Source organism: Mus caroli, unplaced genomic scaffold (assembly GCF_978045245.1).
Source record: "Mus caroli unplaced genomic scaffold, Mus_caroli_1 scaffold_8, whole genome shotgun sequence".
Lineage (NCBI taxonomy): Eukaryota > Metazoa > Chordata > Mammalia > Rodentia > Muridae > Mus > Mus caroli.
Genome location: NW_028227263.1, coordinates 18,326,522 through 18,351,011, shown reverse-complemented (window position 1 = coordinate 18,351,011; position 24,490 = coordinate 18,326,522). Strand labels below are relative to the sequence as shown.

Sequence of the window (24,490 nt, the reverse complement as noted above, 5' to 3'; positions counted from 1 at the left end):
ATCTGATCTGAACCTGGTATGTGTATGTGTATGTGTGTGTGTGTGTGTGTGTGTGTGTGTGTGTGTGTGTCTGTGTGCCTGTCTGTCTGTCTGTCTGTCTGTAACAGAGGGCAGCCTTAAAGTTCTGAACATCCTTGTGCCACCAGCTACCAAGTGCTGCAAGCAAGCATGTGCCGGCACACACAGTATATGGAGTGCTGAAAATGGGCCACAGAACTCTTCTGTCTTGTTTGCTGGGCTGAATATTTTGGATTTTTTCCAGAGAACCTAGAAACTTGGGCCTTTGGTACATGTGATAGATGCTTTGGTTTTTAAACCGTAATAAATTAGTTGCAATTTTATTTATTTTTATATGCAGTCTCAGGTGACCCAAACTGGTCTCAAATTCCTGATCTTCCTGTCTCTACCTCCCCAATGCGGGGATCATAGGCAGGAACCACCACACCGGGCTCTTGACCAGTAACTCAATCCCGGAGAATGCAGCTGGCTCAACACACACAGAGCCATCAACTTGAGCCTCGGCATTAAAGACACAATGACTTCAAGGAGGCTCTCTTTATCCTCAGGCCTCTCAATACTTCTGAGCCAGGAAAAGGCCCTCGCTTCTCATAGAGCTCTAGTGGGGTTGCCCAGCCCTGCCCAATAGACGCCAAGACGACGGTCGATCCAGAGAGTGTGCAGATGGATCTGGAAACCTCCTAGAAGACTGTACCGGGTGCCCAGACCAGCACTACCTAGAACGTCTGTGCCTTCTGGAGGAAGCAATAGGTTCAACCCTCTGGGCCTCAAACAATGTACATATCTCACCCTCTATGTTGGCACCTTTAAGACCATCCTCCACACTCCTGAAATATCTCTAGGTAATGCTGGAAGCCCAAAGGTAGATCCGAGTCCTCTTGGCTAGGGCCCAGGGATATAGATAACTAACTGGCTTTTTTGTCCTTAAGGCCTTTAGCTCCTGATCTATGGACCCACTGGTGGCTTGTCATAGCTGACTTTGTGCGAAACTGCCTGCCACATTGAGGGCAGGGGTAAGGACGCTCGCCAGTGTGGGTCCTCCTATGGGCTGGAATTTCAGAGCTCTGACGAAAGCAGCGACCACAATCAGGGCATGAATAAGGCTTTTCACCTGTATGGATGCGCATGTGGCGCCGAAGATATTTGGAATCCGCAAAGGCTCTGCCACAGTGAGTGCAAGTGAAGGGGGTGACACCGCTGTGTACCACCCGCTGGTGCTCACGGAACGCAGATCTCTGGCTGAAGCAGCGTCCACAATCAGCACAACTGTAAGGCTTCTCCCCAGTGTGGATACGGAGATGGGCAATGAGGCCAGAGCGACGTGTGAAGGCTCGGCCACAGTTAGAGCAACAATGAGGCCGTTCCCCTCTGTGTATCGCCCGATGCGAGCTCAGGGAAGAAGACCGGCTGAAAGATTTGTTGCAGTCAGGGCACTGAAATGGTTTTTCACCTGTGTGAGTGTACATGTGCGCCACCAATGTGGACCGCTGGGTAAAACTCTTCCCACAGTCCGGACACTGATGCGGCCGTTCACCTCGGTGTATGGCTCGGTGCATGCTCAGGGAAGAAGCCCGGCCGAAGCATTTGTTGCAGTCTGGGCACTGAAACGGCTTTTCGCCTGTGTGAGTGTACAGGTGCTCCACCAATGTGGGCCGCTGGGCAAAACTCTTCCCACACAAATGGCACCCGTGACGCTTGTCTGCCCTTAGGACCGTGGCTTGAACACCACTAGGGGAGACAGCAAATGAGAGCTGTGGCTCCTTCTGCCCAGGTTCTGGAGTAAATGCCTTCTGCATTGCTTCAGTCTCTTCCCTTGGTCTCTTCCTTCCCTTCTCGGGCCTGCAATCTGCTGGGAGACCATGACAAAGCTCAGACTCTGACTTCTACTGCCCCTTAATTTCCACAGCCCCACATGGCGACAGACAGGGCACAGGACAGTAGAGACCACCGCATCTGAGCATGTGCGGTGTACAGATGTCCAGATGCAGCATAAAGAAAGGTGTCTGTGTGGTCCCCGTTCCCAAGTGCAGTGGGCTAAGAAGCACTTGTCAGAGGTGGACAGCAAGAACTGAATGAGACTCCAGAAGGCAGCCACAGTGATGGCAGCAGAGGAGTGGGAACGAGGGGCTACAACCTGTAAAGCCTAGTGACCCTGTATATACAAGGTAAGAGCACTGGACAGAACAATCACAGCCCCTTTCCAGATGAATCCAGAGGCCAGCCATCATGGCTTTGGCCAGGAAACAGGAAAATAAGAAGAAAATGCCAGGCAGTAAGTGCAGTCACTAGAAGACACCACACATACTGGCAACACAGAAGTTTCCCCAGGCAAATACCCAGTCCTTCACCTGAGTGGAATTCTGTCTTGCACATGGCCACCTCTGGATCCTGGGCACAGGGTCCCCACACTTCGGACTCTTCCTCCACCCAGCAGATGAGCGCTGGTTTGGCGCATCCGACTTCTAGAGGGAAAGATAGCAAACCCACTAGTCAGGCGGACGACCTAGTTGTTTCTGACCGCCCGTGCTCAGGGCTCTCTGCTGCCACGCAGGACCCACGGTGTCACGGGCGGCGCGAACACAGGCGGCCAGGAAGGTTCTCACCGATATAGGACAGGAGACCATAGGTCTCGCGCATCACCTCTCGGTACAGGGCTCTCTGCGCCGGCCGCAGACACCTCCACTCCTCAGGGGAGAAGTACACGGCGACGTCCGCGAAGCTCACAGCCCCGGGTTTACAGGTCGCAGGCCGAGCCGAGGCCCTTCCCGGGGCCATCCGCTGCGCCATGGGGACTCCCCGCACAGACCCTGGGTCAGCCCCGCACGCCTGGGATTGCCTGCCCAGTCCAACGTGTCCGTGGTCGGGTACCAAGGCTGAAAAGGGACAGGAACCCGGTCCGTGGGCACCTTAATGTAGGTAAAAATTGAAAACTTATAGGAGCACAGCGGAGATTACAGGAAGACCGCTTAAAAATGTAGACTTGGGCGGGGCGTCTCAGGAACTATGCTCCCTAGCGGGCCTGCCCAGGGTTGCATCACTTGACTTCCTGCATCAATGTCTTCAAACCCTCATGCAAAATGGCCACAGAGTTTACAAGTGCCAGTCTGAGAACTAGTCCCAGGCTGACAGGCCCAAGTGAGACTCCTGCCTGTGAGGACCACATGCAGGGAGGGTTTTATGGGCTCAGGAGACCCTCAGCCCTCTCATAGTCAGCTAGGTGGAAGCAGCCTGTGAATAGATGTTAAGTATTTTATTTGTGGTCAGTGTTTATCACGGATCTAGAAGCAAGCCTGTGGAGGGAGGCCTGTTAATAAGCTATTAAATGAAACAGGCCTCCAGTTGTGGTGGTTTTATCAGCTTGGTCTTCAGTTCTCAAACTAGTTGAGGAATACTGACTGCTCCTGATACAGATCAGACATCACAGAGCTGATCTTTGATCAGCCAGGACACCTGGGACATTCTGGATCATCTAATCTTCTAAAAGGTTAGATATACACCTGCCCATCTGGATTTCTCTGCCTCACTCTTAGGAGGGAGTTAAGATTTCTGGGCCTTCTGTGAGAGTCCTGGGAGGAATGAGGTCCTACTTAGAGTCAGGCTTTAAGTCTGATTCATTGTTATTTTAATATAAGAATATCTACCTATGAAAGGAATATTACCCTATTTGTCATCATTCAGAGATGTTTGTTCTTTATAAAAAAAAAAAAGAAAAAGAAGCCAGGGATATGTTGGTGGAGGCACAGTGTGGTGTAGGAGAAGGGGGTGCCTCTGAGGGCTCATTTGAGGCCTCCCTTCCCCCCGAGGTACCAGCTTATGATGGTACAGTATAGAATAAGAATAGAGTTTATTTAAGGCGTGGGGAGGAGAGTTGATGGCTTAATAGAGACACATGAAGAGAAACAGAGAGAGAGAGGGAGAGAAGGAAAGGTGAGAAAAAGAGAAGAAAGAGAGAAAGAGAGAGAAAAGAGAAGTGGAGAAGAACACATGGAGGGGGAGGGGAATGAGGAGAGAAGGGACAGAGCAGAAGAGGGTTAGAGAGAAAGAGAGCAAAAGATGAGGGCAAGCAGCCACTTTTATAATGAGTCAGGCATACCTGGCTGTTGGCAGGAAACTGGGGCAGAGCCTAGAAGAAATGCTAACATTCCCCCATTTTGGTTTAATTAAAGAAGGGAAAATTAGAAAGAGGTGATGGTGAAGCAGGAGTAGGGTTGTCCTGATGACTGGCTATCACGATGTCTGACTACTTCCTGCTGACTTTGGGGTGACATATGTCTGGGAAACCTAAGAAAATGGGTATGGGGAGGTTGGTCCAGTCTTAGCAGAGTTGGCTGTTTCCTTGGTGTCCAGGGTCTGTGGAACCATCTGTGGGAGAGAGGAAGGAGCAACCCCAAGAGGTGCATCTGTGCCTGTGAAAGAAGATGGGAGCACCGGTGGGTTGCTTCTCTGGAGCTGTCCTGGATGTAGTAAATGGCTGGACGTGACAAGATGCTGAAACTCACATACACACACACACACACACACACACACACACACACACACACACACACACAGAGAGAGAGAGAGAGAGAGAGAGAGAGAGAGAGAGAGAGAGAGAGAGATGGGCACACACGCTACAGGTAAAGAATAAAATTAAGTATGTTTGGAAGAGAAACATCTTTTCTTAGGTGTACATTTGAAACCCTTAGGTCTTGGTGGTTGGTGGTGAGGGAGTCCCAACACCAGGAACAGGTATGGAATCCCACCCTCTGGAATAGGTGGTGTACTGGCTGGTGTCCTGTGTCAACTTGACACAAGCTGGAGTTACCACAGAGAAAGGGACTTCCCTCTAGGAAATGCCTCCATAAGATCCAGCATGGTAAGGCATTTTCTCAATTAGTAATCAAGGTGGAAGGTCCCATTGTGGGCAGTGCCATCCCTGGGCTGATAGATCTGGGTTCTGTAAGAAAGGAAGCTGAGCAAGCCAGTAAGTAGCACCCTCCAAGGCTTTTATATCAGCTCCTCCCTCCAAGTTCCTTCCCTGTGTGAGCTCCTGTCCTGATTGCCTTTGGTGATGAACAGCAGTGTGGAAGTGTAAGCTGAGTAAACCCTTTCCTCACCAACTTGCTTCTTGGGCATGATGTGTTGTGCAGGAATAGAAACCCTGACTAAGACAAGTAGCAAGTGAAAACTTAGGCTATTGATTGGCAGGTGTACTTATCTGGATGGCGTATACTTGGTCCAGGAGAGGTAGATCTGATTGGGTTTCCTGTAGCTTATGAGTTTATAAAAGATAGAATTGTTAACATGAACAGTCTTTAAGATGAAGTTAAGGAAGACAAAAGCATTCCTGGAGCAGAAGGAACAAGAAGGGATTTTTCCTTTTGTCTAGGAGAATGAATACATTATATTTAAAAGACAAAGGAAATGTAAAAACTTGACTTTGGGAATATAGTTGGTAATATGGTTTTAGTAAGAGAAACCCCTTACGTCCATAGTTAAAAGACAACGAAAGGAACCTGTGTTAGACCATGATGGCTGATAGTGTAGATTCCGAAGGAGAAACCTGTTATCTTCAAAGGCAATCAGTGAAACTTAGACTTTGAACCAGTGATTATACAGTTGGGTCATAGAGGAATGTTCTGTTGGAGTTAGGCTAATTTATGAGAACTGTACCAATTAATGTTAGCACAGTGGCATAGCAAGGAGAGGAAATGGGACACATTTAGTCACTGGAAACTGAGTTTAGATAGGAAAGTATTCTCATCTCTGTAACCTTTTTTCTTCCTTATCTAGTTATGGGGCTAAAACGGTGGAAAAAAGGGAAGAATGAAAAACCCACAAAGCATCCAAATCCAGTTCTAAGATGCCCAACATGGATCCACTCTGAATGGGAAATTTGATTCTCAATGCTGTGGAGAAACTGGTACAGGACAAAGGGATGGATATTTTTCTTTCCACGTTCCAGCAAACACTTTATTGGTTCTGCCAGGACTGGATCATCCCCAGATTTGCTCCCAGAGAAGATCTTCTGCTTTTTCTTTTTCTTCTTCATATATTCTGTTTGGAAAAAGTTTGAGAGAATGGATTTACAACAGGAAAAACTGTAGGTGGGAATGGAGGGGCCAAGAAACACAAAATGGCAGAAATGGGAAGGCAAAAAGGGCCCACTCTGCACTTTATTTCTGAAAGCTGATAGCTGGCTTTCTAACTAGAAAAATTGAGGGTGGAAATGAAAGCCCTTGGGAGTCAAGGAGCGCCAGAAAACAAATCACAAAAAGGCACCATTTCAGTCATGGAGCCAGAGAGCAGGAGTCTCTCCTAGGAAGATCGAGGGAAAGAAATGGTGCTGGAGGGCAGAGGTCAGAGAAAAGCTTAACAGGGCAGAGGACAATCAAAGCCAACATCCCACTTTAATCAAAGGGTTTTTGTTTTTGTTTTTGTTTTAAATATCTATTCTATGTATATAAAATACACTGTGCACTGTAGCTGTGTTCAGACACACCAGTAGAAGGGGCATCAGATCCCATTATAGATGGTTAAGAGCCACCATGTGGTGAAAGAAAGATGAAATTTCAAGACCTATAAGTCATATAAAGTACTCAGAAATTGCTGGTTGTTTGTGAGGCTAGAGGCTGCGTGGGGCTGAAAAAAAGAAAAACAAACCTGGGTATGCCCCGTAGTTAAAACATTCCTGGGAACAGCTTGACCATAAGATAAAGAGGAATGTGAGGACATAACAGGGCTATCTGAACTGAGTCAACAACTCACAGAACTCTGACACCCTGCACATACATGTAATTTTTCTGCTGATGTTTGAAGAAGCCAATAGTGTGTCGCTATGCTGAATTCCACACCCCTAAGCCCCTTACCCCATAAAAACCCCTAGCTTCCAAGCCTCGTGGCCGACATCCGTTATCTCCTGTGTGGGATGCATGTCAGTCCAGACCTCCATCATTAAACTGCCTCATGTGATTACAGCAATGGATTCCCGTGTTTTTTTGGGTGCTCTCTCACTCCTGAGACTAGAGTGGTGGTCCCTGAAAGGGGGTCTTACAGTGGTTGCTGGGAGCTTGTTAGGGATTGGTGGCAGCTGTACTAGGGTCGACCCACTGTTGCAATGGTTAACATGGTGGAAGGAAGAACATGTGAGTATTGAACAGTGAAACAAAGCACAGAGAATGAATATGGGGAAAGACCAGTTACTAGTTGAAGGGCAGTACTCCAAGATACAAAACAGATCAAATGTAATGGTGCTGCTATAGAACAGTGCCACTTAGCAGCTTGAAGAACCCGGGATAAAGCTGAACCTGAGAAAAAGTCCACCTTGTTTACAAAGCATATCCAAGGCTCTGCAGAAGCCTTCACTGATCTGATTTTTCTTTCAAAGATGAGTCTCAGCTGTGAACAAAGCCCTGCCAGACCCTGAATTGAGGCAGGCATCCTTAGAGACCTTAGAATTTGAAAATTCAAATGCCAAATGTTAAGAAAGCAAAACAAAACATTAAAGGTGCGGGCAGCAGCTATGGATGAGTGGATAAGGGGAATAACCAATATTGGTTCTAAGGTGCAGTATGCTAATATCAAAGGTCAAGGTGTAGCTAGGGGTCTCCAATATCAAACTGCCCAGTGTGTCAATTGCAGGGAATGCAGTCATTTTCAAAGACACTATGACCAAGCCACTAAAGGTCTCAGATCTCAAAATGCTTGGCACTTTCACTTTGGGAAATATGTTCATTTGCAACAAAAGTGTGAACAAGGCATCTCTAAGGGCAATGGTTCTTCTAAATACAAACCAGAAAGAAGGCCTAGGCTTCTAGGGGGTGTGCAGGCATTGCGTTAGGGTTTGCCATTGGGCTGGTGAGTGCAGGTGAAGTGAGATATTCAAGGCAATTTTATTTGCATCAGGAAATAGCCTTGGGGCATAGAGCACCCCCAGAACAAATTATGGGCTGTTTGTCCCTTGTCAGCCAAGGAGGAACATGCAGACCCCAAAACCTCAACTGAGTAGTGCAGTTCTAATGCATGCTACAACAGGCAGTGCTGCTCTGGAGCTGGCCACTTAATCTATCCCCCATAACTCAGTATTATAAAATATCTACTGGAGTTTATGGTCCTTTGACCTCGGGGACAGTAGAAATGATCTTGGAAGCAGTGGAGTTACTTCCCAGGGGTTATTGTGCCTCCAGGAATTATAGGTGAAGATTTCAAATGAGAAATTAAAATTATGGCCTATGTTTAAAAAAAAAAGATGCATTTTAATGCAGGTGAGAGGATTGCTCAGCTGCTGCTGTTTTCCTGCGTCAAAGGCAAAGCTGGTTCAGTGGAAAGAGGAGGAGAGGTCTCTTTAAAGCCTTGGCCACTGACCCAAAAAGTGCTCACTTCATTGATACCATCTCTATTTATAATTTACTGATATAGACACCACAATTAAGGGCTTCAAGCATAAATGGGGAAATTTAATGGCAATTTTGGCATTTTGGCTTCTTTAAAAGAACACAGAAATACTAAAAGGATACGTTTTCACTTTATTCCCATGGGTGGGATATGTGCCTCCTTCAGACTGCCCACAGCAGCTGAGTACGATTTGCCCCATGCTTTACAGGGGTGTGATTTTTCCAGCTTCAGTAGTTTCTTCAATTGTGTGACATTTGGAGTTCTGGGGACTTTTCAGAGAGTATATAAATGCTAGGGTCTCAAGAGTGTGGGTTGTGGGTTGTTGTTCATTGTTGTTGGTCAGGGTTTGTTAAGTTAGCAGTGCACAAAGGGCAAACAACAAGAAGAAATTAGATATCCTGATATTGAAGATCAAACTTGCCCCAAGAACTCAACATCCCTAATCAGCAGGAAATAGTCTATCAATAGCGTCACCCCATTTCTTATTCCTGACTTTATTCAGGGGTTTCTTTCCTTTCCTGTCTATCCTTTTTAATCTCTGGTCTAGTGTAAGGGGGTTGGAAGGGTGGAAGAAAAGGGGTGGAAAGTGGTAGAAGAAAGAAGAACCCACAAAGTAGCCAAAACCAGGCACACATGCCTTCCTCTACGCCTCCCTCTGGGCCGGAGTCCCCCTCAGCAGTTACCTCTAAAGTAGACAAGGAAGGAGGAGATGTTTCTTGAGCTGATGCAGAGGTCTCAGGTGTATAGAAAACAATACTGAGAGACTCCAGTATCTTGTTCTTTCTTTCACTTTCCTCTTATTTTTTTTTTGTGTGTGGTGCTAGGGTTCCAAGGCCTTGTGCCTGAGCCATATCCTCAGCCTTTGCTTCCCATGCCCACAAGGTTTCCCTGAGTAGTCCTAGCTGTATGTAAGCTCCTACCTCACACTTCAAAATGCTGGGGTAACAGACACATGTCGCCATGCTCAGCAACAACTTATTCTTATTTCTATCCCTATTCTTTTTGGTGTTGTTGTTTTGTTAGAGTGCTCTTTATTAATTTAAACAAGGACATGGGCTGGCATTCCCAGAGACATTAGTACCCAATTGGTTCAGACAGTTCCTCTATTGGTTGACTAGGTCCTGGTTTCCAGTAATATTCACACGGTGTCTACAATCAGCTGATCCTGTCCCGAGAGACTCCAGACACATCACAGACATGGAGCATATAGGACCGGGCAGCCTCACTGGACATCATCAAAGAGATCTTCAAAATATAAAAGGCCTGCAGGAACTGTCTTTTCATTGGCTGCCAAGTCCATCAAGAGTCTGGCGCTACCTCCAGCCTCATCGAGGTCTACATAGGGCCCTGTGCCCTCGGGGAACATCTTATCCTCAGCGGGTTTCACCTCAACCTCTATTCTTAATGTCACCTAAACCAGGGTTGGATTTGCTATGTATCAAAGCATAACCTTGAGATCCTCTCCTTCACTTCCACAGAGCTGAAATCCCAGGTGTGTCCACTACTCCCAATGTCTGAGATCTTCCTCGTGGATCCTCTCACCACAGCCTCAGGGCAAATTCTCCTGGTCACTCCTCGTGGTCTCTCCACCTTTCTTCTCTCTCTCCTCCTCTCACATGGGACCCCTTTCCTGGTTTCTTTACACATCATTGATACAGGAGATGGTTCAATAATCATGACAGTGCCAACTTCCAGACTATAACAAAATTTTTGGACATAGAAATCAGCACCTAAGTACACAGTGCACAAAACCAGCCCCCAATACATTATCATCATTATCATCATGTTGGGGAGTTTGGCAGCAGACTGGGGATCAGGCATGGCACTGAAGCAGTAGCTGTGAGTTTACATCTGATCAGCAGGGTAGAGACAGGGAGAGTGAGACTGGGTGTGACTTACTTTTTTGAAATCTCAAAGCCCACCCTCAGTGACAAGCCTCCTCCAGCAAGGCCATGCCTCCTAATCTTTCCTAAATAGTTCACCAGCTGTGAACCAGACATTCAAATACATGAGCCTAGGGAGCCATCACTCACACCTCAGCTTCACAGTTGTAGCTGCTGCTGCTGGTGATGATGATGATGGTGGTGGTAGTGGTGGTGGTGATGATGATGATGCCTTCTCTGACAGTTGAACCATCATGTCCAAACCTTCACTGTATACTAGGAACCAGTGAGTCTGCAGAAATGTCCAGGCTACTGGCACCAGACTGGGACTACCGAGGCACCTGCCTTGTGAACTAAGTAACTACTGGTCATCGCCTCCCACTGAGAGACAGCGAATCTGGTACTACTCTGGCTGTTAAGGAGCCTTGGCTTCAGAGGTTGAGTACAGGGTTCTCAGTGCCTCAGGTGTGTGATTTGGCTTTTGTTACTGTTTCAAGCTCATTGTGAAGGTTTGAATGAGAATGGTCTCCAGAGGGTCATGCATTTGAATGCTTGGCCTCCAGTTGGTGGAACTGTTTGGGAAGAATTAGGAGGTATGGCTTCGTTGGATGAGAATTTGAGCTTCTAGCCTGCCCTCTCTCTCTCTTTGTGTGTCTGTCTGTCTGTCTGTCTGTCTGTCTGTCTGTTACTTGTGAATCAAAATGTGAGTTCTCAGTTGTTCCTGCTCTGTGCCTTTGCTCTGCCATCATGAACTTTAACCCTCTGAAACTGTGAGTCTCAAATAGTGTTTTCTAAGTTTTTCTGGGGGTTGGTCTGGTGCTGCTGTGTATTCAAATGCTAAATACTGGCCCCCAAGATCTGGTGAGCAGACCCTCATGTACACCAAGTGATGCTGTGTAAACTTTGCTCCCCAATTTAAAACTACTGGTTAAATAAAGATGGCTACAGGTAATTACTGGAAAACATAGAAGCAGGCAGAGATTCCGTCAGGGCTGGTGGTCACAGGTAGGAACCATGAAGAGGAAGTAGAAGGAGAGTGAAGGAGGAGGAAGACAGAAAGAGAACAGAGGTCTCCATTAGATGCAATGGCCTGGAGCACATGCCCAAGTGAGATGCCCCCAAGGACTGACTGCTGGAGCAGAAGTACCCCAGGGCAAGGGTCAAGCAGCAAGTACTTGGGTAATACAGCCAGGAAGTAGCCAGTCTAAGGAGTAGGAAAATAGACTGAGTTGTAATCCCTCAGTAAATATGCAAGAGCTTATTATATAATCCATGGGACTCTGCCTCGGTGGTTATTGGGGGCTGCCAGATCATATAGAGTTAATTAAACTCCATTTACAATGTTTCCTTGTTCCTAGTGCTTATCACAGCAATAGAAAAGTGTCCAAGACACTCACTTAATACATTTACATTCTGATATATTGTCACCCGCTTGGTTCTGTCCATCTAAAGAGCTCTAAAACAGATTATGGTACAGGAGTGGATTTGGAGAAACAGAACTGTAAGGCATTTCTCTGGCAGCCTTAATGAGATCTGGATGGAGCAGTCACAAAAGACTCCCCAACATATGAAGCACTGGACATGCTACTTAAAGAATATCCAGACAAATGCATTTGATGTTCTCAATCTGCCTCCAGTGAGATGTGCTTTGTGTATGAAACCTTTGAACATCTGTGGAATACTAAAGAAAATAATAAGAGTGCTGATTGGTTCCTTTTAACATCTCTGGGCAAAGTTATGAAAGAGCTCGCTGAATAATAAAACTGATGGTTCCAGATGCACATGGAGAATATAAAGGTTCCTAAGTATGCGATAGAAGAGAATCTTCCCCCAGCAGGCTGAGAACTCAAATTGCAGGAAACAAAGACCAAGCCCCCAGTATTTGGCTAGCTGAGATACAACACAACTGTAATTGCTAGCCTTATAGAATGCCAGCATTTAAAGAAAGACAATGGGAAACACATGCAATACTGTGACACGGGCTCGTGATGTGTAGGTGGGGCCCGGGTCCAGACCTCCTCATTCTTAGCAGAGGATGTACCTCCTCTCACAATTACCACAGTGGTGCCTTCTCTGCCTTTGCCTAAGAGAAGTTAGTTATTCTGTCCCATCTGCAAAATAGGCAATGACTTTCCCTAAAGGAGATGGCAGACACAACAATGGTGATGTCCCTATCACTGCCTCCAGACCTATAACTCAAGGCCAAGGAAGTCCCCAGGGGTAAAAACAGAAAGTGTAGTCTATGAGGTATGTTACTATACCATTAAAAAAATCTTAATGAGTTTGCTGATTTGTTTAAGCAGACGTTTGGGAATATGTGTGACAATGGATTTTTAATGGTGTGGGATGGTGATTTAATGATTTAGGAACATAAAATTGGATCCGGCTAAGTTTATTAATATGGACCCATTGAGCAGAAATTCTAGGCTTAATATTGAATCTTAAAGTTTTAAAATGGGTATCAAGAATTTATTTGATTGGTTGGTTGATGTATTTGTGAAAAAAAAAAGGCCTACTGAGAATTAGCTAGAGCTACCTTATATTCCTTGGTTTAGTGGTGATGAAGGGGTATTTAAGACTTAAGGAAACAAAAATGTTCTAGTGGGTGCATTGGTTAAGACCTCATCTTCCACAATGGGAAGGCCCAGAAGGCATTCCTTTCACTAATAGTATAAGATGGAAATAGTTTGTAGAGCACAGAAATGAATTCTGGGAAGAAGAAAAGGGAAGGCCCTTTCCCCAGAGGAAACAGATGTGACAATGGGCCTGGAAGGTATCTGGCCACATGGCTGAATGGGGCTTGGTGGTCAGGTTAACTTAGATGAGCTAGTTGAGAGTCTGCCTAGCTAAGGTCGAACCTTTGAAGTATTAAAAGGTCTCTGTGTGGTTATTTGTGGAACTAGCTGGTTAAGGAGTAACTGCCACTGTATTAGTTTCTAGCATTAGTTAATACAGAATATTAATTTCTTTTTTTTTTTAAATATGTGGCACCCAACCTGGGGCCTGAACATATGGCCCTGAGACTAAGAGTCTCATGCTCTATGGACTGAACATTTGTAAAAAGTAACAGTTCCTTTCTCCCTCCCAGGAAGTCCCACCTATCTCTCTCTACTGCCCAATCACAGGCTTTAGCCTTTTATTGATCAATTAACTTGGGGAACACGGTTTGCACAACAAAAGCTAGCATATTGGTGAATTAGCTCATCTTGGCGCAACCACATCTATGTGTGTAGAATTTAGCATTTGAATACATAGCAGCACCAACAGGGTCTCATTATATAGTTCTGGCTGCCCTGGAACTCACTATGAAGTCTGTGCTGGCCATGAAATCATAGCAATCCAACTGCTCTGTCTCCTGATGTTAGTATTAAAGGCATGTACCACAATGCCTTGAAACCTTTACAGTTTCACCTCGATGGTCTACTAACTCTCTAACCTGAGTCATAACTTGGCTCAAAGTGATCTTTTAAAAAAATTGTTTTTATCCATTAAGGTCATATTTTTATTTGTTTATTTTTATGTGTGTGGGTATTTTCCCTGCGTGCATTTCTCTACACCATGTGCATTCAGTATCCATGGAGTCCAGAAGAGGGTATCAGTTCCCCTGGACTGAAGTATCAAGGCGATTGGGAGCCCACATCTTGTAGGTGCTAGGAATAGAACCCCATCCTCTCAAAGAGCAGTGAGTGCTCTTAACCATTGAGCCATTTCTCCAGCTCCATTTGAAGTGTTCTTGGTCATCTATCTCTTCCACAAAATATCACATGGGTCCATCAGAGAATAGAAAATAAATCTAACCAAAGCTCAAGGGAGTGAAACTTCTAGGTGTCCAGAAGTGTGGGACATGTAGGGATATTCCTTCTAAGGTAAAGGGTAGCCTATCTCACCTGGCTCCTCCCATCACCAAGAAAGAAGCACAATACTTATTTTGGAGACAGCCCATTTGTCACTTGGATGTATTATTTTAGCCTGTATACCATGTGACTCAAAATTGCTAGCTTTGAATGGGATCTGAGACAGAAGGCTCTTCGGTAGGTAGGTCCCAGCTGCTGTGCAGGCTGCTCTACCATTTAGGCCATATGATCCAGCACACCCAAGGGTTCTTAGGGTGTCAGTGGCAGATATGGATGCTGTCTGGAGCCTTTGACAAACCCCTATACGTGAATAACAAGGGGAGACCTTTTGGATTTTGAAGCAAGGTCTACTGTCAACTATTCACCTTTGTGACTGCTCTTGGCCTGCTATTAGGCCTCAGTGGGAACTGAATCATTGAAAATAGGCCACAAGGTTTACTATGAAACCCTGAGATGCCTATTATGAGCTAGGTGTTATCTAACCCAACAGTTCATAAAATAGGATGTACACATCAAATGGAAGTGGTATCTATATGATTGACTCTGAGAGTTCTTGAGGCCTAAGGATATAAGCAAGTTGTATAAAGTTGCCCAAATGCCTATGGATTCTATTCCCATTGCAATGCCATCTGCTACCACGTATGTACTTATTGCCTCATGGAGTGTGCCCTATGATCAGTTCACTGCTAAAGAGAAGAACAGGGCCTGGCTTACTGATGGCTCTGCACAATATGCAGGCACTATCCAGAAGTGAACAACCGCAGTATTAGGACCCCTTTCTGGGACAATCATGAAAGACACAGATGAAAGAATATCTTCACAGTGGGCAGAAATTTGGGAACTGTACAAACCCACAAATTTTGCTTAGAAGGAGAAATAACCAGATGTGCAGTTGTTCACTAATTCATGGGCTGGAGCCAAGGGCTTGACTGGATGATCAAGGACTTGGAAGAAATATAGTGAGAAAGACATTTGGAGAAGTATGCAGATAGATCCTTCCACATGGGCAAAGAATGTGAACATAATTGTTTTTTTTTTGTTGTTGTTGTTTTATTTTTTGCTTTTTGCTTTTCATAGACAGGGTTTCTCTGTGTAGCCCTGTCTGTCCTGGAACTCACTCTGTAGACGAGGCTGGCCTCGAACTCAGAAACCTGCCTGCCTCTGCCTCCCAAGTGCTGGGAGTAAAGGCGGGTGCCACCACCGCCCGGCTGTGAACATAATTGTATCCCTTGTAAACGGTCATCAAAAGATGACTTCAAAAGAGAAGGAATTCAATAAACAAACAAACAAACAAACAAACAAACAGGACAACCCATTCTGCAACATGAACTTCTGTCGCAGGATATTTGATCACACTATGAACCATGAGATTGTGTTATTTACTGAAAAAACTATCTCTAGTTGTGATGTGGCACAGCCCTTACTTAGTATAAACCTTTAACCCCAAACAATGAAGGTATGGTTAGTTTGTAGAAGGAAGTAGCCATGTTTGAAAGTGAATTCTAATTGAGTGACAGACAAGTGACAAATCAGAGAAAGGTGTGACAGACGAGGACATGCCCAACTCTCATGAGAACAGAGAGAAAAGGGGCTACATAAGAAAGAGCAGTGCAGAGAGAAAAGAGGAGGCAGTGTCCCTGGGACAGTGGTATGGAAACAGGTTGCAGAGAGAGAACAAGCTAGACACAGGTGAAGACAGAACAAAGCAGGGGACGAGGAGCCGGAAGGTTAGAACAGATTTTAGGAGGTTGTTCTGATGTTGCTTGTATTCAAATGCTAAATTCTGTACCCCAAGATCCTCAAGGGCAAGAAGATCCTCATACATGCCAGCTTTTGTTGTATAAGCCTTGCCCCCCAAGTTATCCATGATTGGCTAATAAAGATGCCTACAGCCTGGGCTGGGCAGGAGAGAGCAGGTGGAGTGAAGGTTCCGGGGCATAAGGTGTCAGAAGAGAAGGAAGAAGACGCCATGGGGTAGGTAAATCATCAGACCATGGCCAGGAGGGCTGGCCTGTTGAAATAGGAGTGGTCCAGATGGAATATGGCAAGTTATATCTCCAGGTGATTGACAGAGAAGTAGACAAAATAGCATCGAGGGTTGATACCTGCCCAGCTCTAGTGCTTTAAGCTTTTTTTTTTTAATGTATTTATTATATGTAAGTACACTGTAGCTGTCTTCAGACACTCCAGAAGGGGGCGTCAGATCTTGTTATGGATGGTTGTGAGCCACCATGTTGTTGCTTGGAATTGAACTCAGGACCTTTGGAAGAGCAGTCAGTGCTCTTAACCGCTGAGCCATCACTCCAACCGTGCTTTAAGCTTATTATATATATAAAGGCTTGTGTCTTTTATTTGGGAACTAAATGATCTAAAGTGGGGTAGAAACCCCCAAAGGATATTCACCACACAGAATTCGAAAGTTCATATGAAGTCAAACACAGCAATTCAGTCAAAAACTGAGAGAAGCTAGATTAAATCAGTCACCTGGAGAGAGGTCAACTTGTGCATGGCCTATGGCTTAAGCTGGAAATAGAGTGGGATATGGGGAAGGGAAAGAATTCTGGGAGAGAAGGAGGCGGGAGGAGCCAGAAAAGATGTGAGGAGATGGACAAGTGGAATCTGAGTGCAGGGAACCAGCCACGTGGCAAAATGTAGGTTAAAATAAATGGCTATCTTTAGATATGATCTCGTCAGAGTAGAGCCTGGCTAGATGACCAAGGTATTTGTAAATTTAATTTGAGTCTGAGTCTTATTTCTGGGACCATGGGGCTGGGAGGTGGAACTGGGCCAGAACTTCCAACAGTCAGCTTAGAAAGGAGCTTGAGCCAGAACAGCTGAGTTGAACCAGCCAGCCAGAGCCCAGAAAGAGCTAGAAAGGGTGAGCTTATTCAGCAGTAAGTCTCAGAGACTGAAAACATTCTAGGACTAGATTAGATTGTACAGAGGCTAGATGCATCCAGGACTCCTCAGTTAGCACAGAGGCAGCAAGCCTCCAAACGACATTACTACAAGAGAAATAAAAGTTACTTTCACAGTGGCCCTTACTGTGGGCAGCCCCTTTTGGTAGGAACCAGAAGAAAAAGGCAATGTCAAAAGTTATTTCTTCCTCTTGCCTTTGCCATTTACCTATTCTATACCATATGTGTGAGCGTGCACAGTCATCCTCTCGGTTCTGCTCCTCTTGAGAACTCTGACTAAAACAGTACTGTACCAACTTACATCCCCAGCCTAACCCAGTACTGTACCAACTTACATCCCCAGCCCAGCCCTCCCCCGCTTTTTTTAAACACAAAACACTGGGGAGGGGAGAGGTGTCAGGTTTAATCTGTACGAATCTTTACAGGCATATTTCTTTTTACAAGTTTACAAGAGATCCTCAAGAAGTCTTGACTCATTTGTCCCAGTTGCCAAGTTCATGTTCCACTCCAGGCTCCGGACCTCCAGACGGAGGCAGCTGTTCAACTCACCCACACTCCTCAAAGATGTCTGGATAGTGCCGAAAGAGCACTGGTGGATCCCGGTCACCTCGGACTGGGGCTCCAGGCACAGCCCTGATCCCAGGCCTTCGGCCGCGGCGACCCCCTGAGCAGGAACGGTGGATCCATTGGTGTGCTTTCACTGCGAACTTCCTCTTGAAGCGTACACCACACTCTGGGCAGGGGAAGGGTCGCTCACCAGAGTGCATGCGCCGGTGGCTGACCAGCAAAGATGGATAGGTAAACCGGCGTCCACAGTCCACACACACATGACGTCGCTGGCTGGCCTGAATATCCGAGCTCGGTACCTGGACAGGAAGCTGCATACCTGCTATCTGGTCTGGGGCAGCTTTGGGAGGTGGCTGTGCCCCTGCAGAGGACTTGGTAGCCATGGAATAAGTCTTATGTTCAACCACCTCTTTAGGTTGCAACTGAGTCGGAGCCTCTGCCGGTCTCTCTCCTCCTTCCTTGCAGCCCCGCTCTGTCTCATTCAGAATGTCTCCTGGGAAACAGAAATTAATTGCATTTTAAAAACTCATTTGTCACTGGGCAGTGGTGGCTCATGCCTTTAATCCCAACACTTCAGGGGCAGAGGCAGGCAGGATCTCTGCGAGTCCTAAAGCCAGCCTGGTTTACAGAGCAAGTTCCAAAACTTGAGAAATCTGTCTCAAAAAAACAAAAACCAAACAAACCAAACGAAACGTAACTAAAAAGCTCCATTTGTCCCACCAGGGAAGTAGTTGTAATCCTTGCATTTGGAAAAGGTGAGGCAGGAAGATAGCCGTAAGTTTGAGGCTAGCATGGCCTACATAGTGAGATCCTGTCTCAAAAACAGGATAGCAGGGTGTGATGGTTGCTCACCTTTAACCCTAGCACTTCAGAGGAAAGGCAGGTAGGTTTCTGTGGGTTTGAAGGCAACCCGGTCTAAATGCTGAGTTCCAGGCCAGCCAGAGCTACCTGTCTTAAAAATGGAAACAATCAACACAACAAAAATAAAACAAATCAGGGGCTGGCGATGGCTCAGTGGTTAGGAGCACTTGCTGTCCTTCCAAAGGACCTGAGTTTACTTCCCCAAACCCACATGGGGCAGTTTACAAGCACTGTAACTTCAGCACCAGGGACTCTCATGGCTCCGGTCTCCCTGGGCAGCTACACTTATGGAGACCCATATACTGACACAGAATGAAAAATAATAAAGATAAATCTTAGGAAAAGAGATTCAGTAAAACCTAACACGTCTGCCCTGACCGCTCTAGCTGTTACCCAGGTAGCACCCACGCAGACTGCCCGGTGGCTGACACGGAGCTGTTGAAAGTCAGTTAAATCCCCTTCCTCCTGTGTCAAATGGGGAAAAGTAATGGTCCCCTGACTTCCAGGACTGTTGGATTAAATACATACATGCTTATTGATCACTTAGTAAATGCCCAATAAACAGTGTTTACTGCTGTATTTTGTCATTGGTTTTGGTACAGTGGTTCTTTGATAGACGAGGCACCATATTTGCTTCAGAGTTCTTCTATTCAGGGTAGTGATGGGAGACGAGTCAAGCTGTCATTATACAGGCAGGCACTTTTCTTGTGTACCACTTTGCCTTGTTCAAGAACTATGATAGGCAGACCTGCAAGAAGTTCTATTTTTAGGGGCATTTTAGGGTTTTTTGGAGGGTGGGGGTAGTGAGCTGAGACAAGGTCTCACAGTATGTTGTCTCAATTGGCCTCAAATCCCCGTGCCTCTGTCCCCGGGGTACTGAGATTCAAGGTGTGTGCACAATGACCAGCCTTAGTTGGTTTTGAAAAGGGGAAATGAGTGTTATTTTAACAAACATCTGGAAACGTTAACATTCTTTGAGTTCTAGATTCTCCTACTCTGTTTTTTTTTTTTAAGATGTATTTATTTGTTTTTATATACATTGGTGTTTTGCCTACATTTGGGTCTGTTTGAGGGTGTCAGGTCCCCTGGAACTGGAGTTACAGACAACTGTAAGCTGCCGTGTGGGTGCTGGGAATTGAACGCTGGTACTTAGGAAGAACAGTAGGTGCTCTTGACTAATGGGCCATCTCTCCAGCCCCCCTACTGTTTTTAATAGGACAGCTCTCCTGAATTTCCAAAACTCTGGAGTAGGTAGGCTTTCTTTTCTTTAGTATCTGAACATGTAGGCTCTTTAAAATCTGTAAGGATGCTGGAATGGGGAATCTGAAAGAAAGGTTTACTAGAGAAGAAACCCCCGGACAAACACGGTTTCAGGAGGACTTGGGACAATCCCTCACCTCTCGGAGCTCCTCCCAGTCTTTCCCCCTCCTCAGGATCCTGGGCGGCGGGGCTCCAAGCCTCACTCCCCTGTTCCATCCAAGAGATGAGGGCTGGTTTGGGGCCCGGGAACCCTGAGAGAGAACAGGGGTCACAGTGCTGGCCTGAGAGGCTGGCCGGGGCAGAAAGCATCCCACTAGGGTGAGGGCATCTCCTCGGAACTTATGCACACATTAACCTGGACAGGGTTTGCGATGCTCTTGCCTGAATGGAGACTCCCGAGGAAGCCCTGAGAATGGAAGGTGACTGATGCTGCTGGTGGAAAAGTGCGGGATGAGGGCTCACAATCCACTTGATCGGTCTACTGCATCTCCCCGGTGAACCCCCAGGAGGATGGGGGCGGGGCTCTGACTCGGGGCCTCACCGAGCGCGCCCAGGAGGCCGTAGGTCTCGCGCATCACCTCCCGATACAGGGCTCTCTGCGCGGGCCGCAGACACCCCCACTCCTGCGGGGAGAAGTACACGGCCACGTCCGCGAAGCTCACAAGCTCAGGCTTCCTGAAACCGGGCCAGATCTCCCCAGGCATCGGAACCAGCAGTGGGGCCGGGGGTGGCGCCATCGGGGATCCTGCCCAGGCAGCGGCTTGGCTGCCCTAGCCTTCCGCTTCCGGCCTCCGCAACTGCGGGAAGCCACGCCCCTGCCACGCCCCTTGGTCACAGTTGCTAGCAACGCGTGCGGAACGAAAGCGGCAGCCTCAGTGGCCGCAAGGGAATGCAGAGCAATAGTGTTTACTATTGTGTTTACTCCACAGCCGCTCACTCAAAGATACGAAGGTGTGAAGGGAACCGAAAGATGTCTTCAGAAAACATGGCGACCGCCTAGCTTCTGTGGTCATTGACGGCACTGAGGTGCCCTTTCTGCAGCTTAACAAACTTCGGACTTCCACTGCCCGCGGCGCCCCATTTGCCCTTAAATACAATGGCCGCTTCAAGAATGTTGGTGTTCGTTTCTATGTGTAGGAAAGAGAAACCTTCAAAAAATACCGGCTACCTGCTGCCTCACGGACCTCTGTGCGCAATTACAACGGCTGATGATTGGCTGTAACCGCAAGAGCAGCAGTGTTGCAATTGGCTCCGGAATGGCGGGACATCTGAAACTGTTCTGAGGACCTGGGCATCCCTGGTGCCTGAGATAGTGTCTCCCCAGTCTCCCAGTGTGCTTCCTGCTGATGTAACTGGAATCTGATGGTTAGCCTCTAGAACCTGGCAAAGCCTGAGTATTGCATTTCAGAAACTCAGTTCGTGTCTTCAGAGAAGTTGACAGAATACTTGAACCCGTGGTTCTGCTCGCTTAGTCTATATATTTAAGTTACAGGCTAAGGGATGTGCTTAGTGTGTTTCTGCTCGGATGAAAGCATATTCTGGGACTTGGAAGCCCAGGAACCACACAGCCCAGAGGTGTGGGACAGTCTCCTAAGGGAAGGGTATTCTGAGACATGGAGGCTCAGGAAGCACAAACTGGAGGGTCCAATGTGTGGAGGGATGAGTCCAGAGAAGGCTGCCCTCTGCTCCTTGGAGCAAACAATAGGGAAGTGAACAGAGGGCAGACCTTATATAGGACTTCTTGGGGGTAGCGCTTTTCAGGGCAGAGATTTCTAGAGTAAAGATTGGTGGGATTTCAAGTCCTGATCTTGGGGAGCTCAGTCAGGGCTTGGTGGTTTTTTTTTTTTTTTCTGTTCAAGTGTTGGTGGGTTTTCATGCTCAGGGAGAGGTGGGCTTTTGGTTTTGTTTCGTTTTGTTTTTTTTCCTACTCAGGGTTTGGTGGCTTTTTTCCACCACCACTTTCCCTGCATTGGGCCCATGGCTACAGATGGCTTTGATTGAGGTACCATCTCTGTGGAGCTGTGTGGAGAGGCTAGAGACGAGGTGGACAGCTCCTGCAGTGGTGTTCACCAAGGCTGTAGGCTGAGGCAGGAAAGGTGTCACCCACCACTCCTGTGGGACAACTCCTGCTGAGATGGGAAAAGAGACGTGCCACCGTGGACAGCTTCCATGAAGGCTGCAGGCTGAGAAGGTGGAGATGTATGGCCTTTCTGACAGGAGCCACCATTTTGACAGCTCCTGTTGGGTCATTTTACAGCAGCCGTAGGGTGGAGGGAGAAGGAGGGGCCAGCCACAGCCTTGACGGATTTTGAGGTTGGAATTGGAATGAGAGAAAGTTTTAAACTGCATTGTAATTTTTTGCCAAGTTTATTAATATGTAGGTGGAGCCAGCGATGGAGGGCTTGTGTAAGCCCAGCACTCAGAAGACCCAGGCGGGAAGAGTTGTAGGCCAGTCTGGGTTACAGAATGAGACCTGGTCAAAAAGAAAATATATTCATTTAACCCCATTTTTTTAGAAAAAAAATAATAAATTGAGTTTTAGCATATATGTAGCATATCTATATCTATCTATAGATATAGATGGGTTTTTTTTCTTTGTTCTCTTTATTCACTGCTTTGTGTGAGTTCTTTATGGGTTCTTCTGTCTCCTTACAATATCTTCTCTATGTGACTCCACACAGCTTCTCCTGGCTCATCTGTCACCAACTGTCTTCTCACTCTGCTAGCCCAGTTTACCTTCACTCCACTCAATCTCTTCTCTACCCCTACTCTGAAGAGAGAATCTCTTATAAGCATCACCAGTCAATAAAAAAGCCAATGGCCAATGAGCTGAGGAAGGGACTAGGAGGTGGGACACTAGCAGGAAGCGAGAGGATTCTGGGTACTAGTGAGAGGTGTGAGAGATTTGCCTAGGAACGCTGAGGAGACAGCCATAAAGCAGCCATGTAGCTGAACTCAGGTTAGAATAAAGAGGACATTTACCCTGGACTTGGGTGCATGAAGCTGAGGAGAGGTAACGAAGCATATGGAAGACACAGAATACTTTGAATGGGTTGATGAAGCTATGAGCCAAAGCTATGGCCAAGGCATTTATTAATAAATTATTAGTCTCAGAGTTGCCATTCCAGAAGCAAGGGCTTGGAAGAAAAAGGATTTATTTTTTACTCAAACTTCTTCCTTCCTGCACCAACTGTCTTCTCTAACTCTACTCTCTGACCCAATCCAATCTGTAGCTGCTTGTATTCTAATGCTAATTGGATACCCAAAACAGTTTGCACCAGAGGGTCTGCACTTAGCTTGTGGGAACCTGCCCCCAGTTAATTCTGATTGGTAAATAAAGATGCCAATAGCCAATAGCTGGGAGGAAGGCTGTGTGTCTTTCATTCAGGAACATAAACCATTGAGGCAGGTAGGAACCTGGCATCGGCATTTATTTAAAAACTTAACACTTCACAATCCTACTTTTCTGGACCCTGCTCTCACCTTCTTCCCAGTGCTACACCCAGCTCTCAGTCTCTGCTGGCTTTGTATGCCCTCCTGTTCCCAAAAGTCAAAGAGACAACACTGAAGGGAAAGGTCCTTTAAAGGGCCGGCACACAAAATAAATCACACTACACATATGTACTTCTATGTAGCCCTGACTGTTCTAGAACTCCCTATGTAGACCAGGCTGAACTTGAACTCATAGAGATCTTCCTGCCTTTGTCTCTGTCTGTGGTGCCAGGGATTAAAGGCATGGGCCACCAACTCTGGCTGTAAGAATTTTCTAAGAAGTGAAGTGTTGGTGTTTATGGAAAGGCAAATAAATAAGTTTATTATTTCAAATGCTTAAATTTATACATAATAAAGTTGGGGAATAACTGAAGAAAGATACCACAATGTTAACTTCCAGCCTCCACATGCATGTGCATATGTGTGTATGCATAGCACACATGAACACCATCACAAACACACACACACAAGAATCAAGTTCTGGTGTTCTCTAGCACAGTAGGTTATCTACAAATAATAATTGTACTTTTTTCTGACAGGGTCTCACTATATAGTCTCTAGCTCTGGTGCCGATCTGTAACTTGCTATGTAAGCTGGAGTGGCCTTGAACTCACAGAGATACACCTGCTTCAGCCTCCTGAACACTGGAATTGAAGGGATGCCCCATTATAGTGTGTCGTTTTTAAAAGCTGAGTGGAGTTGGGCCTTGGCAAAGGCCTTGAGTTTGGCAAGAGGATTCAACAAAGACTGCATGGTCAGTTGAGCATAACCTGCAGAGAGGGCACAAGGACAGAACAGGAAAGCAGGAAGAGTAAAAGATGGGGAAAGAAAGGAAAAGCAGGGGAGAGATGGTATTTAGCTCAGTGACAGAGCACTTGCCTAGATCCTGGGTTCGATTCTAAGCAGCATGCTCCCCTCACCCCCACAAAAGTTAGTGTTTAGCAATAAGGAGGACTGAAAGATCTGTCCTGCTGAGGACAGAAAATCCTGTAGATCTCTTAAGCCCTTCCCCAAGCCCCTGAAAAAAATCGGTTTAACAACCCCCCAAATGATTACATTTTGTTTACTTATTTTATGTATGTGTATATACCTGTGTAGTCATGAATGTATGGTGGTTAGAGGACACCTTGGAAGAGCCAGTTTTCTCTTTCCACCATGTGGGTTCCAGAGATCAAACTTAGATTATCAGGACTGGCAACAAGTGTATGACACTGGTGAGAGGATGGTTAGATGAGTGTAGTGGTTTGAATATGCTTGGCCTATG

The 24,490-nt window shown here is 46.4% G+C and overlaps 2 protein-coding genes and 1 pseudogene across 4 annotated transcripts; all 3 read right to left on the bottom strand.

The window, feature by feature from the left end:
* Positions 1–1,523: 1,523 nt before the first annotated feature.
* On the bottom strand, positions 1,524–2,999 carry LOC110298960 (zinc finger protein 689). The gene is made up of 3 exons (XM_021168505.3): positions 2,659–2,999; positions 2,367–2,480; positions 1,524–1,864 (listed from the first exon to the last, which is right to left on the bottom strand). The coding sequence occupies exons 1-3, from the start codon at positions 2,803–2,805 to the stop codon at positions 1,724–1,726; spliced, it is 402 nt and encodes a 133-aa protein (XP_021024164.1). The 5' UTR covers positions 2,806–2,999; the 3' UTR covers positions 1,524–1,723.
* A 6,614-nt stretch (positions 3,000–9,613) lies between these two features.
* Positions 9,614–15,995, bottom strand: LOC110298072 (COP9 signalosome complex subunit 9 pseudogene; annotated as a pseudogene).
* A 1,440-nt stretch (positions 15,996–17,435) lies between these two features.
* Positions 17,436–20,550, bottom strand: Znf688 (zinc finger protein 688). 3 transcript variants are annotated; one of them, XM_085841301.1, is made up of 4 exons: positions 20,276–20,550; positions 20,116–20,166; positions 19,872–19,985; positions 17,436–18,106 (listed from the first exon to the last, which is right to left on the bottom strand). In XM_085841301.1, the coding sequence occupies exons 1-4, from the start codon at positions 20,469–20,471 to the stop codon at positions 17,592–17,594; spliced, it is 876 nt and encodes a 291-aa protein (XP_085697427.1). In that variant the 5' UTR covers positions 20,472–20,550; the 3' UTR covers positions 17,436–17,591. The 3 variants fall into 3 exon arrangements, with proteins under 3 accessions (XP_085697427.1, XP_021023814.1, XP_021023815.1); XM_021168155.3 differs by lacking the exon at positions 20,116–20,166 and having other exon boundaries at positions 20,276–20,548; XM_021168156.3 differs by lacking the exons at positions 19,872–19,985; positions 20,116–20,166 and having other exon boundaries at positions 20,276–20,549.
* Between the last annotated feature and the right edge of the window lie 3,940 nt (positions 20,551–24,490).